At 41.9% G+C, this 16,313-nt stretch overlaps 2 protein-coding genes across 4 annotated transcripts in view; one reads left to right on the forward strand and one right to left on the reverse strand.

Annotated features, from left to right (window-relative positions):
* KAT2A (lysine acetyltransferase 2A) overlaps nucleotides 1-6,419 on the reverse strand; it is a 380,318-nt gene extending 373,899 nt beyond the window's left edge. The window contains exon 1 of one of the 3 annotated variants that reach the window (XM_033960567.1): nucleotides 5,705-6,419. In XM_033960567.1, the coding sequence (XP_033816458.1) occupies nucleotides 5,705-5,923 (219 nt within the window). In that variant the 5' untranslated portion in view covers nucleotides 5,924-6,419. Of the gene's footprint in view, nucleotides 1-5,500; nucleotides 5,593-5,704 lie in introns of those variants that run through there. The other 2 variants (XM_033960566.1, XM_033960568.1) reach the window with 2 other exon arrangements.
* A 7,664-nt stretch (nucleotides 6,420-14,083) lies between these two features.
* The window catches only part of FAM78B (family with sequence similarity 78 member B), a 201,980-nt gene continuing 199,750 nt past the window's right edge, over nucleotides 14,084-16,313 (forward strand). The window contains exon 1 of the mRNA XM_033961614.1: nucleotides 14,084-14,346. Coding sequence (XP_033817505.1) covers nucleotides 14,084-14,346 — 263 coding nt within the window. The remainder of the gene's footprint in view (nucleotides 14,347-16,313) is intronic.

Below are 16,313 nucleotides of genomic sequence, written 5' to 3' on the forward strand. Positions count from 1 at the left end.
TCCTAGAGAGCTGCACGGGAACGACGGGAATCCCGCGGGACCCTCGGGGATCCCCCTTCGGGTCATGGGGATCCCGTAGGGATGCCCCTAGGGTCGCGGGAATCCCGTGGGGACGCCTCCGAGAGTCGCGGGGTTTCTGCGGGGCTGGATGTACTCAGCCGCGAGGCTCGTCTTCTCCCTACCTGTCCTGCGGCAGCACACAGCTGACCCGGAACTCTTCCACGATGTTAGTGCTGACGTCGGAGGGAGGGCTTAAGCAAAACCCTCCCTCCCTCCGACGTCAGCGCTGACATCGGGAAGACTTCCGGGTCAGCTGTGTGCTGCGGCAGGGCAGGTAGGGAGAAGACGAGCCTCGCAATGATCCCTTCCACTGTCTCTTCCATAACAAAAGTTGGACTTTGTAAGTTTGCATCCCTTCTCATGGCTATGAAATCTCAAATGACAGGGGGGGGGGGAACTTTTATGGACTTTTAATCAAAAAGAAGGTTCGGTGCCCTTGTATTTCATTGTTTATCTACAAAATGGCATGATTAAATATTAATACAAATTATAATCCACAATACAGACTCTTTTCAGCAAATTCCATATATTCCATATACACCTTCATAGCATTACAATCATGACTTTGTAGCAATAGCATTCTTTTCCTTCACTCTCTGTTTTTCATACCATATTTCATCCTGTCATCCTGTTTGTTTGTTTTTAACTCTGTAATTTTCAGCTGTAAATCCAAAAAACAGAATTGAGGATTGTGCAATACATCAGGATACTTCTTTTGCCTTTGAGTAACACTGTTTATTTTTGTCTAATCCAAGTTTTCAAGCCAAAGCATTTAATATGCAATGGTGCATTAGCTACCAAGGAGACACAGATCTGGGAGCCGATCTCCAATCTACAGCTTTGTTTTTGAACCATAAAGTTAGCGCACTGGGAGGTTTGTCGGACTGGGCCTGTTCTGTTGTCGGGCAGGCGGGGAAGCGTCACGAAGGTAAGGGGGCAGGGAGAGAGAAAGGGAGGAAAGGTGGAGTGGAGAGGAAAAGACGCTTAAGGGAAATGGGTAAAACTGAGGGGGGAGAAAGACGCTGAAAGCACTGGGGAAGACAAAGGGGTGGAGAAGGACACTGAAAGGACATGGGGAAGACAGAGAGGGGGAGAAGGACGCTGAAAGCACATGGGGAAAACAGAGGGGTGGAGAAGGATGCTGAAAGGACATGGGGAAGGACGCTGAAAGGACATGGGGAAGACAGGGGGGGAGAGAAGGACACTGAAAGCACATGTGGAAGACAGAGGGGGGAGAAGGACGCTGACAGGACATAGGGAAGATGGGGGGAAGAAGGACGCTGAAAGGAAATGGAGAAGAGAGAGTGGGGAGAAGATGCTGGTAGGGAAGAAGACAGAGATGCCAGACTATGGGGAGAGCGGAGGGAAGAAGATGTGTGCCAGACCAATTTGGAAGGGGGGAGAAAGGGAGAGGCACAGTAACAGAGCAAATGGAAGACGCAGAGAGAAGAGAGACAGTGGATGGAAGGAATTGAATGAGAACATGAGGAAAGCAGAAACCAGGCAACAAAGGTAGGAAAAGAATTCTATTTCTTTCTCTCTTTTTTTTGCTTCAGGATAAAGTAGTATATTAGTTGTGTTGATAAAAATTTATAAACATTAGAGGCTCTGGTAGAAACCCGTTTACAAAGTATGTATTCTTCCCAATTAATATTTCCAAATTAATAAAGTCTTTTTGCTTATTTGTAAATGGGTTTCTACCAGAGCCTTTAATTCATAATTAAATGAAATAACTATTTCTGAAGTTTATAGGGACGGGCGGGGACCGAGGGGATTCCTCATGGGGACGGGTGGGGACGGAGGGGATTCCTCGCGGGGACGGGTGGGGATGGAGGGATTCCTCACGGGGACGGGATTCCTCGTGGGGACGGGTGGGACTTTGGTGGGGACGGGTAGGATTTCTGTCCCCGCGCAACTCTCTAGTTCATCCCAAACATTTTTGAATTCAGTCACCGTTTTCATCTCTGCCACCTCCCTCAGAAGGGCATTCCAAGCATCTACCACCCTCTCCATGAAAAAGAATTTCCTATCATTACTCCCCGCAACTTCAATTCATACCCTCTAGTTTTACCATTTTTCTTTCTCTGGAAAAGATTTGTTTCTATATTAATACCCTTCAGGTAGTTAAACGTCTGTATCATATTTCCCCTATCCCTCCTCATACATATTCAGGTCTTCCAATCTCTTCTTGTACATCTTTTGGCGCAAGCCCCATACCATTTTTGTCGCTTTTCTCTGGACTGCTTCAAATCTTTTTATATCCTTAGCTAGACGCGTCCTCCAAAACTAAACACAGTACTGCAGGTGAGGCTTCACTAACAACCTGTACAGGGGCATCAACATCTCCTTTCTTCTACTAGTTATATTTCTTTCTATAATAGCCTAGCATCCTTCTGACTAGAATCGCATACTAAAGAAGCTGTGTTGAAGAGAAACCATAGTGGGAGCCAGAAAGATATTCAGAAATAAACTCCATACAAATTAAAAATAATACATTTTTTTTTATTTGTAGAAATATAGGGGTCATTTTACTAAGACACGCTAGCCATTTTAGTGCGGGCTAAACGCTAATTCATACATTATATTTTATAGGTGCGTTAGCATGCACTAAATCGGCTAGCACACCTTAGTAAAAGGGGGATAATTTCAAGCTGTTCGCCAAAGTTACATTAAATTTCCACCAAAAGCAAGCTGTACTGAAAACATTATTTCAATAACTAATGAAGCAAAAAATACAGTACATGAGTTAAACATTGGTAATTCTCTATTTTTTTTTTAATGTCAGTTTCTGCTGTTTCATATTTAGTTTTAGAAACTTTAGTTTTGCTTATAAAAACAGTTCTAGTACAATAGGTGAATAATTCTGGATAAGTGGGTGAATTCAAAACCACACGTTTTGCAGAAGGTTATCAATCACAATTTTCAACTCCTCCTCCTTCCTCAGTGGAGTGTGCTGCCCCCTTCAGTTTTTCCTTCTGAACGCTTGCAATACAGTGTATGTCTGATCTGTTCTATTAAAAACTATTTTGGAGCCCAAGAGGAGAAAGGTGGGGGGGGGTCCTCAGGAATGACTTCTCAGGGTTTCACTCCTGATTTTGTAAGTCTCATGTAGAAAGCTTATCTAAGCTGCCAAGATTCTGCTGTGAACTCCCCAGAGAATTATGTCCATGTGTTAATAATTCATTCATTCAATTTTGTATATCCTTCTCCCAAAGGAGCTCAGAATGGTGTATGTTTATTTTATAACTCTTAGGGATAGGCAAAATATCATTTTTTAAATAAATTTACTTCTGAAAAAGAAAGAGAGGCTTTCAGAATTGCTGATATATCATTCAAATCACTTCCCTTCGGTTATGATTGAGCCTGGGCAACAGCTGACTGTTGTTCCTGCACAGAGGGACTGCTGTGGTATTCTTAGATATAGACAGTAAATAAAACTTTATTCAGAAAAGGTATAGCTTCATTAGGTATTTTTAAATGTTTTAGAAGAAACTTAACATATCCATAGGAGTCACACCCAACATTTTGGGAAAATTTAGAACCCTTAAGTTCAATCTCCTGTTGAAATTCTCAATCTGTTACAACTCTCTCTGAATTAACTTTTAATCTTTAATTAATATTGAAACAGTTCCCTTAAGATTAACATCCAATTGAATTTGAGTTGCTTGTTCCAGGGCATCTAATTGCACTTTTTCAACAGACAGACAAAGTCTCCACTTTACTCACAATTAATGCTGTATCCTTGAGATTCTTGAAGGCCAACCAAAGAGTCTCCAGTGACTGCTTCTTCGTTACCTGCCCCTCTTGGCAGACAAATGTAGGGAGAGGGCCCCAATATGTCAGGATTCCAGTCCAGCAGCTACCGCTGCAAATTCATCCTGGACCTCCAACCATGCCACCACTGGACAAGGTGGTATATTAGCTCCAGGGAGATGGTAAAGCACCATGTCCTAAGAAGAGTGGGGCTCTTTCTCCAGGACTCACCCCAGTTACTCTGTTGGGTTTTGGCAGGCAAATCAAGCATCTGCTGAAGCATCTGTTGGATGGGGAAGGACATTGCCACTGGTGGGGGTGAAAGCTTTATTGTCCCCTTTCTTTTGGTGTGCGGTATTGGCAAAGAAAACAAGGTAAGGGGAATAACACTCAAGAGTCCTCAGAGCCGATACTACTGCTGCCAACTTTCAGTCACCATCTTGGCTAATCTCCTGGCCCCTTAAGTGAATCTTTTAATATGTTCTTCACCATAATTTAGTATTCAAATATGCATTTATTTTTACTTTTATATAAGTACTTTGACCAATGCTGCCCTCGGGGATGAGCAATGGCTTTCTCCAGTTTATGGCCTTTTCTTCCAGGAATTTATTCATAGCCTTTTAAAACCTAGCTATATTAACTGCTTTTAACACATCCTCTGGCAATAGTTTTCAGGGCTTAACTACAAATTTGTGTGAACAAATATATTCTCATATTTGTTTTAAATATAGTACTTAGTAACTTTACAGCATGTTCCCTGTTTTTGTATTTGAGAAAGAACACCATTAATTTGCATACCCATTCTATTACACTCATGATTTTATAGACGTCTTATCATATCTCCTCTCAATTGTCTTTTCTCCAGTCTCCCTTATGTTTTTCTAGTAGGATTGTTTCATCCTCTCTCATTTTGGCTGCCTTTTTTCTGTATCTCTTCTAATACTTCTATATACCAAAACTGCACATAGGGATCCTTTTACTAAGGCGCACAAAATGTCTAACACACCTTAGTAAAAGGACTCCATAATATTTAAGGTGAGGATATATCATGTAGCAATAAAGAGGTATGACTACATTTTTTTGTTTATTCTTTTCCTAATAATATTCCTTATCTAGGGGTAGTCCATAATATGTAGCCATAGTATGTCTGTGAAGCTGCCTTTCCAGATCATACAAGTACTCCTCATTCATTACATTTAGGTTTATATTTGGTCTTTTTACTACTGTTATGCTGTTAACAAAATTGCAAGTTTTATGTTGGATTGTCCATGCTGTACATGTCTTTTTTATTTAAAACATTTATAGACCACTTAAATATCTAAGCTGTTTCCAACAGCAAACACAAAAATTTGCCATAAAACATAACATAAAAACCAACATCTCATCTTCTATGGTGACAATGTATCAAGGCAGTTAAAATTAAATTAGCCTCATTACAAATAGGCCTCAACAAAAAGTTGTGTCTTTAAGAGCTTTTTAAAAGTTAGTACAATTCGTACATAATCTTTAGAGGTCCAGGTAAATTATTCCATAGATGTACCCCATGGATGAATCTCTTCATAAACGCAGTTAATAAATCACAATAAATAAATAGGAGCAGCCTCCACCGCAAAACTGAAACTCGGAAACCACAAAGACCTTTTCCTTTCCAAGCACTGAGAAACGGGAAAGCCAGTCCAAATCGTACCGTCCAAGCCACTGCAGATGCATCTGCCTACGAGAGGAAAGAAGAAGCGATGCTCTTCGGTAGTCAGGTAGGCCAAGCCACCGCGTAAACCATGCACTCAAGACAACCCTCGTTTCAGCCAACTCTTGAAAAACTGAAAAGTAGGATGGGCAGATCCCCCCCCCCCCAAAAAAAAAAACAAAAAAAAAACACCCGTTCCCTTACCTTGCATGCCGAGAAAACCCCAAGTTTCTCCAGCTTTTTGGCTCGGGGAAAGGCTCGCACTTGTGCCTTCCTCTGGCTTGCTCTCTGCTGCTGACTCAAGCCCGGACGTGCTGGGTCGCTATTGCTGCTGCCAGAGCCCCCGGGGCCCATACTTACTGCTCCACCAGCTTCAGGTTGCCGTACACATTGATCCTGAAAAGCCTGTGCCGGCTCCGCCATGCCATCTAGCCCCTGCCAGTTCTTCCGGATATCAAAGTTGATTATAATAATTATTTTTTTTTTTTCACATAGCCACGTGATCTACTGTAGCTAGTGCGCATGTGCTTCTAGTACAGCTTTGCTGAAATTTCATTTAGAGTAGACCGCTTTAATTTTGAAGAAACTGATGTAAAGCTCCGAGCGTGCTTGTGGGGTACGTTACAGAACGACCTGACCTCCGGCGTAGGCTGAGCGGGGAAGGGGCACAACCCCCCACCCCGAGTAAGACTCTCTGTTTCAGCTCCTCCCGTTCCTTTCTAAGCCATAGCAAGCTAAACTAACAGAGACCACGCAAAACCGAGCCTCCCTCTGGCCCTTCCGACGCGTCCCCTCTAAGGTCAATTTCCTTTGGGCGAGGAACACATGCGAGAGTTCTACAGCCCTGGGCCCTGCGTGATCCTGATTGCTTAGAGACTTCAATCCCGGTTTTGTCTTCTATGGTAACTTTAAAGAGCTGGAAGGAAGTGCCGGGACTATAAAGCTGGGAGGGGTGAAGAAGAGCTGGGAGATATACAGTAATTGTGGAACCAGAAAGGGGAGGGGGAAGGATGGGCAACGTCGGGCGCAGCACGAGAAGGAAGATGTTGGATCAATTGGAAGAGAGAAAGGAGCAGCTTGAAGATGGGAGGGAATCGGGGAGAGATGCTGAATTGGGTGGAGAGGAGGGGCGCACTACCTGCACAAGTATGGAGAAGCACATAGGGGGAAGAGTGGCAGGGCAGGGTGGAGGCGACTGGGAAAGGGGAAGAAAGGTATTCAGTCTTTTTTTTTTTTTTTTCTCAGATCCTTCACATTTGTTATTAAAATCTTAGCTTTACACTTGCCTGCTGTTGGGAACAGGTTTTACTGAGCAGTCTTTACCATAGACTTTCACTGAAACTTCTGCAGGGTTTTTTTAAACTGAAAAGCAGGGACTCTTCAAATGGCCAAGCACTGCTGAACTCACTAAATTAGGCTGGCACTTCTCTGATGCTCCCCTTCAGTTAACCCTTACTTCTATAACCTTAGTATTATCAGTAAGACTCTAAGTTGTGTTTTTTTTTTAAACAACTTTCTTTAATAACTTTAAGTAAAGAATGAACACTCACAATTTGATGATTTCAAGGCAGTCCAACTTCGTTACAGAATCTTCTCACTTTATCCAAGGGGAAGCTGGAAGTGAGTCCACATACCTTGTGAGGAATAACACTGTGTTCCAGAATTATATACTGAACCTAAGCTGCATTAGGCTAGTGCAGGGGTAGGCAATTCCGTTCCTCGAGAGCTGGAACCAGGCCAGGTTTTCAGAATATCCACAATAAATGTGCATAAGATAGATTTACATCTTAAGGAGGCAGTGCATGCAAATCCATCTCATACATATTCATTGTAGATATCCTGAAAACATGACCTGGATTCGGCTCTTGAGGATCGGAATTGCCTACCCCTGGCTAGTGGAAATAAAGGAAGAAAACCTGGTCAGAGGACAATGTTAGACCCAAGTTTTCAAGCAGCCATGTGGTCTCACAAAATGGATACTGATCTCTCCCAGAAGATAAAGAAGGATGGGCTAAAGCTCTCTGGTGGCCTGCTGGGATTTGAGTCCACAGGACACACACTAATTACGCATCTTAGAATAAACACTCATACTTGTTTTATACAAGAATTAAGAAAATGCCCACATAAAATGGGAGCAGAACAGCCCCTGTCTTGGTTTTCAATGTAAATCCTCCTCGAACCACAAACCCTCTTTGAGTGGCATTGTAACATACTGTAAACATGTCACACACCTTCTGAGGGCTGTATAGGAGCTGACCTCTAAGACACATGAAAATGCTCTTCAGATGTCAAAGGTGCACTTTGTTATGTATTGCATGTATTTTGTTGTAAACCTCTCTTATTCTCATTGCACGCATCTTCTTGTAAACTGCCCCAAACTCATGTACCCTGTTGTAAACCGCTCTATATTTCCGTATCCTGCTGTAATCATTTGTTGCTTGTTGCAAACATCTCGTATTCTCATTGCATGTATCTTCTTGCAAACCACTCTGAACTTACATATCTTATAAACTGCTCTAAACTTATGTATCTTGTTGTAAACATATGTTTCTTGTTGTAATCATCGCATACTCTCATTGCATGAATTTTGTTGTAAACCGCTTTGAACTTATGGTATAGCGGTATATAAGAAATAAAATTATTATTATTATGAATTTGGTGTGCCTTATTATACTGTAGCACTTCACTTGTGTTGTTACAGGCTGCCTTATTGGTACCAGAAGCCAGGTATTCAGAGGAAAGCCCCCACCACTTAGGGTTGAGACAATAGCATATTGCGAGGGAGCAGACCATGATCACACATAACTACACAGTGCAGGACTGATAATTTGCAGTGGCAGCACTCCATCAGCAATGCCTTTGTAGACATGCCTTTGGATCGTGTAGTCCAGCATAAGTGATAGTATTTCACACACTTTTGTCCTTATTTCTATAAGCCTAATAACAGACTTGTTGGGGGGGGGGGCAATGGACTAGACAGGGGCATGCTGTTACTAGATCCTTCGATGAAATTTGAGAATTGTGGGTAGGGGCGTATATTCCCTTTCACAGCTGCAAAGCCCCCCAAGAAATCTCATAGCCCAATCTTGACTGGAACAGCACAAAGGTATCAAGGCTAGAATCAGGGAATCATGCAGACACATTCTCACATTGCAAACCACCTGCATATTCATGGAGTGGTAGTGCTTGCAGTTTCTATAAGCCTTCTTATCCTATCATGTGATCTCAGGGTGATGTGAGCAACCTAAGGTCTGCAGCACAGAAGGGAACTCAGCTTTACTACAAAAGTACTTCATATTTTATATTTATTTCATTTGATACATGTGCATGGTGCTGCTGAGCGGTTAACAATACAATAAGATAGTCATAGATATGGAAATAATCTCAAATAAGCAGATACAGCAGGGAGAACCAATATGCTCAGAAAAGAGAAACACATATTAGGGACAATGGAATAGAAATAAGAGGTAGAAAAGCTATCTAGGGAAATTGAAAAGAGACAGCGCAAGTCAGAAGACGGGGGAATAAGAAGCAGCTGAAATGTAAGTCAACCATAGGCCAATTGAAAAATCCAGGTCTCTAACAATTTTTAAAACATGTTATATGATAATGCAGTCCAAATGTCAATGGGCAGAGCATTACAAAGGTGTGGTCCATAATAAGAGAATGCAGTTCTCGAGTGACATCTTACCATATATACAAAGGGGGGGGAGCAAAGCCTAGGAGGGAGGCCTGAGAGGACAGTAGGTGTGAGCGGGAGTATAAGGAATGTATAATTCTGTAAGATAGTCTATGAGTTTGGGGAGCCAAACCCTTTAATACAAGCATGAGTACATTGAATTTCAATCAAGCGGTCACAGTGAGCCAATGTGGTTGGAGAAGGATAACATGATCAAACGAGCAAGTGTTAAGCAATGTCAGAACTATGAGTTGCAATTTTTTTAAATGATTTTCAGATGAAGGCCATGATAGAGTGAATTTCAATAATCTAGTTTTGTAAAAAGAGATAAAAGAAGAATTCTAATTATGTATGCTGGGAGAAATGGTTTAAAGACTCATACATGACACAGAAGGATGAGAATAATAGAACCTATGACTTGTTGGAAGAAGATCAGTTGAGAGTCAAATCTAATTCACAATATGCATACAGGAGTGCTACTTTGTCAGTAATGAAAGTTGCTGGGCATAATGTGCATAGATTCAAGAAGTGTTGCTTTGCATTTTGCGAAACTGAAAAATGGATGATTAGATCTGAGCCAAGCAGAGACTGCACTCAAACACTGGTTGAATACAGACATGTCAGTGGAAGCAGATGGTAGACAAAATAAGATGTGAAAGACATCAGAGTAACAATGATTTAGTCTATTCAGTGACTAAGGGCTCCTTTAACGAAGGTGTGCTAAGCATTTTAGCGCGCGCTAGACGAAAATCTACCACCTGCTCAAAAGGAGGCAGTAGCGGCTAGCACACACGGCCCTAACGCACCTTCGTAAAAGGAGCCCTAAATCATAAGAAGAGATAATAGAAAGATATTAAAGAAGGAGAATGCGAAGCCAGAGTCCTGAGAAACACCCCAGACAAATGGTAAATGGACAAATATTTAAGAGGGGCAAAGAGATTTCAGACAGGAGGGCAAAGAGTATGATCAACAGGATTAAATGCAGAAGATAGATTAAGTGATACCATAAGTACAGAAAAGGACTGGTCAAGCGTGCACCAGATTTAATTATGCAGGGCAGTAGGCAATGTTTCAGTGCTGTGATGTGGTTGAAAAACAGAACAAGGATGTAGTGTCGGAGATTTATCCAGAAAATTTGTTAGTTACAGGTGAACAATATGATCAAGGAGTTTAGACAGTGGTAAATTAGAAACAGGTCTGAAGTTAAAGGGGTTTGGGCAATCAAGATGCAGTTTCTTCAGAATAGTAACAATGATGGCATGCTTCCAAATTGAAAGTACATAGCCTGAATGGTGACTGTCCTGCAGTTGAGGTAAACAAAGATAACAAGTGCAGAATATTCTTTCACCAGAGAAACTGGCCAGGATCCTGTGGAGAGGAAGTAGGTCTGAGTGTAGAAAAATATTTCACCAAGTCTGTGAGTCAGTGGTTGAAAGGATGACAACTTGAATGTTAAGAATGGAACAGTTTCACGTAGGAAATCCAATTGATCTAGAAGGGGGAGAGCAAGACATGAAAGATAGAAACATGAAGGCCAAATGGTCCATCCAGTCTGCTCATCCACAGCTTCCACCATCTCCTCCTCTCCCTAAGAGATCCCAATGCCTGTCCCACACTTTCTTGAATTCAGACACAGTCTTTGTCTCCACCACCTCTACCGAGAGACTGTTCCACACATCTATCAGCCTTTCTTTTTTTTTTTTTTATTAAATCTTTATTAAATTTTCAAATCTTACAAAAAGTGCATCATAACATACATGTCATATCCATAACAATTAAGCACTTATAAACATTCAGAATCAGTTTATCAATACCCAGAAATACCCCCTCCCTTCCCAACCATCAGAGAAAAGAATCTATCACCCTTTCTGTAAAAAAGTATTTCCTTAGATTACGCCTGAGCCTATCACCTCTTAACTTCATCTCATGAAAGAAGATAGTCTCAGAGCAGAATGCAAATAAATAAATATGTGTTGCCCAAGCCTGTGTAAGAGTATCAAGGATAGGTACATGAACATTATCAGAAGAGGCCACAGCAGCAGCAAGGGAAATGGACTCAAGTATCTGAAACAATTTCTAAGGTATGTTTGTAAAAGTTTCTATGAGCCTAGAAAAGTACACACGTGTTTAGCCTGCCAGAGGGAGTTTCTGTAATCTTTATAGCATGGAAGGAGGAGGGAGGCTGTGGGGAATGATATTTGTGCCTTAAGCACTTTATTCTTTGAACCTATTTGCTTCCTCTGTTCTTGGCCGTGTGGAAAGATGATATAATCATACAACTTTCTAAGCAGGACTCAGGAAAGAGTCTATGCAATGGCATGTGGCAGATTGTGTGATGCCAGTGCTTGTCCCATCAACATGCTTGTTGCAAGGAAGGCCAACACACAGATAAGACTAGCTCCTTAGGTGTTGGGGCCTTAAAGTCATCTTTTAACAGTTCACATATGTCAGAATGATGGCCTTATTAAATAAAGAAATAAATAGATAGAGATCGACTTTGTTTATCCAACATGTTTGAATTCCATTGACTCCACCACTTCCATTGGGAGGGTGTTCTAGGCATCTAGCACTTGTGTTCCATGCAGCCCCCACCCTCAATAAATTTCTGCCTTCCGGGCAGGATCAAACCTCAGTTCTTTCTGACCATGCCAGCTTCAGACAGAAAATGACATCTATGATCTCTACGGAGGGGCCTTCAGGAAGTTAGCTACTTTTGAGAGGTTTATCAGGAGGCGCAAGCATCTAAGAAGGGTTATTGGGAGGTGAATGCTGATGAGAGGGTTATCATGGTGGGAGAACAAAATGATATTCAACCTGCTTCTCAGATGTTATGTGGGTGCTGGCTGATATTCAGAACCAGCATCCGCATTGAAAAGACTGCTATGACTGATGACTGCATAACTGCCAGCTCCTCTCTGACTCCCCTCCCCCTCCTAGACTGCCTCAGCACTGCGCAAATCATGCCTGGTTGGCTAGAGCATAATCAGGTTAAGGAGCATAGTTATCAACATGGGCTACCATTAAAATGTGGTATTTTATCACTAACTTGCTATTTTATGCAATGAGACCCAGAAAGTCTGTCAGTTTGGATTCCTCTACGCTGGTCATCTGCAATAAATGGATGTAGCTTTATGGGCCATGCAGTACCCCTGAGGCAGGTTTTTGAGCTGAAACATGGATTGTGTTAGATCCATTTTTATCAATAAAGCACACTTTTTTTATCATCAAGACTAAGGGCCTGTTTTACAAAGCCGCACAGCAACAGCCCCGAAGCCCTTTAAGGGCCTGTTTTACAAAGCCGCACAGCAACAGCCCCAAAGCCCTTTAAATCTCTATGGGCTTCGGGGCTGTTGCTACGTGGCTTTGTAAAATGGGCCCTAAATCTCTATGGGCTTTGGGGCCGTTACCGCGCAGCAGCCGCTAGTGCGGCGTTGTAGAAGAGGGGATAAATTTTGAGCATTAATTCCCGGTTGATGTGTACTGTTCCATCCCCACCTTTTTTTTTTTTTTTAACCTAATTACTAATAACTGTGGTTAACAGAAAAATAAGATCTTTAATAGTAGCTCATACTGATAAACTTCCTCCTAAGTGTTGCTGAATATCACAGCCAATCCACTCAGCATTATTTAAGCAAGTGTAACCAGAAAAGAGAAACACACCTGGAGCCTGGATTTCTACCAGGGTTCCAGCCCTGATGTCAGGGTCTGCAGCAGGCAGTGAGGGGTCACCTTAACAGGACCCCTCCTGTCGGTCGAACGTATGTGGCCCGTCAGTTCTCCCGGACCCCAGCGTTTACTAGGCCCTGTTTAAAATGCTAAGGTTAAGATTTGCTTTGATGCCATCCTCTTTCTATAGAGGGATCTTCTGTGTTTATCTCACATATCTTTAAATAACATCATTTTTTTGTTCCCACTGGGAGGGTATTCCAGGCATTCTCCATTCTCTCAAAGTCCAAAAGAGCCACTAGAGATTTCTGCTATTCTCAAAAGAGCAGAACTTTAGAGCTCTCTACAGGAGGAACATATTGGAAATAATTCCCTACCCCAATTGCCTTTGATTTTGTTGTTTTATTTATGACCTATGGAGGAATTTATTGATTTATGGAGGAATAGTTGACAGTGCAAAACCACAAGATCTAAGTGCCTTCCTTTATAAAGGCCAAAGGAGGTCAAACTCAAAGCAGTATTCAGGTCCTGAATTTGTGTATGGCAGTGTATTTTCTTGCCAGGAAAAAAAGAAGATAGATAGCAGATGGCACCGGACTACTCAGGACTGGGTGAGGCATTCGTATACTTTTTGGTTCTGGGAGCAGAGTATGAGGGTTGGTGGGGAATGTCAGAACTCACCTGCCTCACTTGAATACTGAGCAGTGCTATGAGTTGCCTCTAGTTGTTGCTGCAGAGAGCTCACCATCATTGAACAATCTGCTGCTGCAGCAAACAGGGAGGCTGTGTAAAGCAGGCTTTCCCACTGTTTTCTCAGCACTGCACCAGCTCAGCCCCTCTCCTCTGCCCCCGCTGCCTGAACACACCATGCTGTTCCTGCTATCTGGCTCTTTTCTTCCTCGGTTGTCAAATTCCTGCCCTTTCGGACCTAACAGGTGGGAACACCAGAAAGCAGTAATCGAATCGTAGCAGCTCAGCTTCCCGTCAATGGCTTAGCAGGAGACAATGGAGGAAGGATAAAGGATTTCTGTCTTTTCTGGTTTCTCAGCGGATAAAATGATCAAGGACTTCTCCAAGGAGGATTTTTTTTTTATTCTTAGTAATTTAAAGGTTGTTGAAAATGCTGTATTTCTTTCTTCTACAGTCTTTATTTTTTTTTTATTCTTTTGACTTTTAACACAGTTCAATGAGATTTTATTTATGACCAGTTTCCGTGGGTGTATCCCTGCTGCAAAGAGATGGGCTGCATCCAGAGCATCACTTGCAAGTCTCGGATCCGGAGGGAGAACATTGTGGTATATGATGTGTGTGCTACAATTGACCAGTGCCCTACACTCATTGAAGAGAGCTCACCCATCGTTTTAAGGTACAAGACCCCATACTTCAAAGCATCAGCCCGGGTAGTGATGCCTCCAGTCCCGAGAAATGAGACCTGGGTGGTGGGTTGGATCCAAGCCTGCAACCAAATGGAATTCTTCAACACTTACAGTGACCTGGGCATGTAAGCAATAAAGCATTTGTCAATTTCTAGTTAAAATTTCCTCTGAAATAAAATGAGGATAGGAACAGGGAATGTCACATTCCACCAGGGTGTTTTTTTTAATAGCATTTAAAAATGTTAGTATCCTGCATTCTCCTAAAACAGGGTAACAATTGTACTAATTGCATTATTCAACAAATCATATTTACTCTGATTTTTCATGCATTATGGTACAGGTTTGATCAATTTGGTTGTAGAATGAGCTGAGAACAATGAGATGTGATTACAAGTGGATTTTAATAGTATACTTATTCACAGAATGATTGGAATTTTTTCTTTTTTTTTAAATAGTACAGAGATGAGGCAAAATTTCTAACTATTTTACCATTTGTTGTTTCCAATATTTCAGTAGCTGGATTAATTAGTATTTCAGTTTCATTTCAGTCATGAAATCTGATTTGAGTGTGAATAATAGACACAAATTTAACATTACCTATCTCCATATTATTGTTATTATTTTTATTGTTTTATGTTGTATCAGAACTAATTAGTAATTGTAGATAGAGGATTATAAAATGCACTGGTATTTAAAGTGTTCTGGTCAATATTCAGCCAGTGGTGGTCAATGTTTTTTAAAAAAATCTGTTGCTGGCTAAATGGAAGAGTGTTGCACAAAAACCTGGTAAGTCGCAAAAAAATCTAATTTTTGACAAAAGCAGTTCTTGTATTTAGACATTTTTCCTCCTGTGAAAGCCATTATTCATAGATTATGTTATTGTTGTTAACTTTGGGCTCCTTTCACTAAGCTACAGTAGAGCTTTTTCCTGTGGGCCAGCCAGGTAAATGCTCCAATACTCATTCAGTTCCTATGAGCATCAGAGTATTTACCTGGCAGTCCCACAGTAAAAAGCTCTACCGAGGTTTAGTAAAAGTTAGCGTTTGTTACATGATATCAAATCAAAATGATATCAAAATAATGTGGACTACTATCTACAGCTTCTTAACATATTTGTGTCAAAATATTAATGTATGATTAATAATGCAGTAGTTGTGCTAATAGAATTATCTTTTTAAAAGTAATGAGATTGACAGCAGAGCTGCATAGAAAAACCTGGTATAAAAGACTATTATTTTTTTTATCTGGACATTATGACATTTTGGCCTGACTTAGCCTGCCCATGGAGATTGGATAACAATTTGAACACCCCTCCTCCCCCCCCCCCCCCCAATAACAAAGCCATGCTATGGGCTGCCACAGCTTCAATGGCACCGAAGCCCATTAATTCCAAATGGGCTTCAATGCAATTACCGTGGGCTGCTGTGGTAATCGGCTTCGTAAAAGGGGGCCTGAATTTGGCCAAGTACTTGTGAAACATTTTAAGATGATATTTATTGGCTAGAAATTATATGTTGTTACAGTCCAGTACACTGTATAATAATATTACACTTCCCCCTCCCCATTCGCAGTTTCCCTACTTGCGATTTCACATAATCGCAATTTTTTTGGGGGGGAGGAGGAGGAAAAACAAACAAACCCATATTTTTGTCTTTCCCCCAGCATCCAGGCCTTACCTGGCTGTGTCATGCAGGATAGCTGGGTGAGTCATGTGGGCTTTGTGTTCCATTTTGTGCAGGCCTCGTTGTTTGGGACAGTCGCTCCGCTGTAGACACAGAGGCATCGGCGGCACGGGGAACGAGGGAGCAATTGTTTTCTGGCCGTTTGAGTTTGGGCATCGGGCGTGCGCCTGTCCGTAGTAGTGCGCAGGAGCTGAATTCCAGCCTGCGGGATAGTGCGCTTTGCTGGTTGGGAGTGCTGGTTTTCGGGGCAGGAACGATCTTCCTACGCTCCTACCCCGTGCAGATAGCCATTAGGAAATGGCTGTGGTGAGTTCCCGTAGTCTCTTGAGAGACTACGGGAACTCCCCACAGCCATTTCCTAATGGCTATCTGCATGGGGCAGGAGTGTAGGAAGATCGCTCCTGCCCCGA

This window comes from Geotrypetes seraphini, chromosome 10 (assembly GCF_902459505.1).
Source record: "Geotrypetes seraphini chromosome 10, aGeoSer1.1, whole genome shotgun sequence".
Lineage (NCBI taxonomy): Eukaryota > Metazoa > Chordata > Amphibia > Gymnophiona > Dermophiidae > Geotrypetes > Geotrypetes seraphini.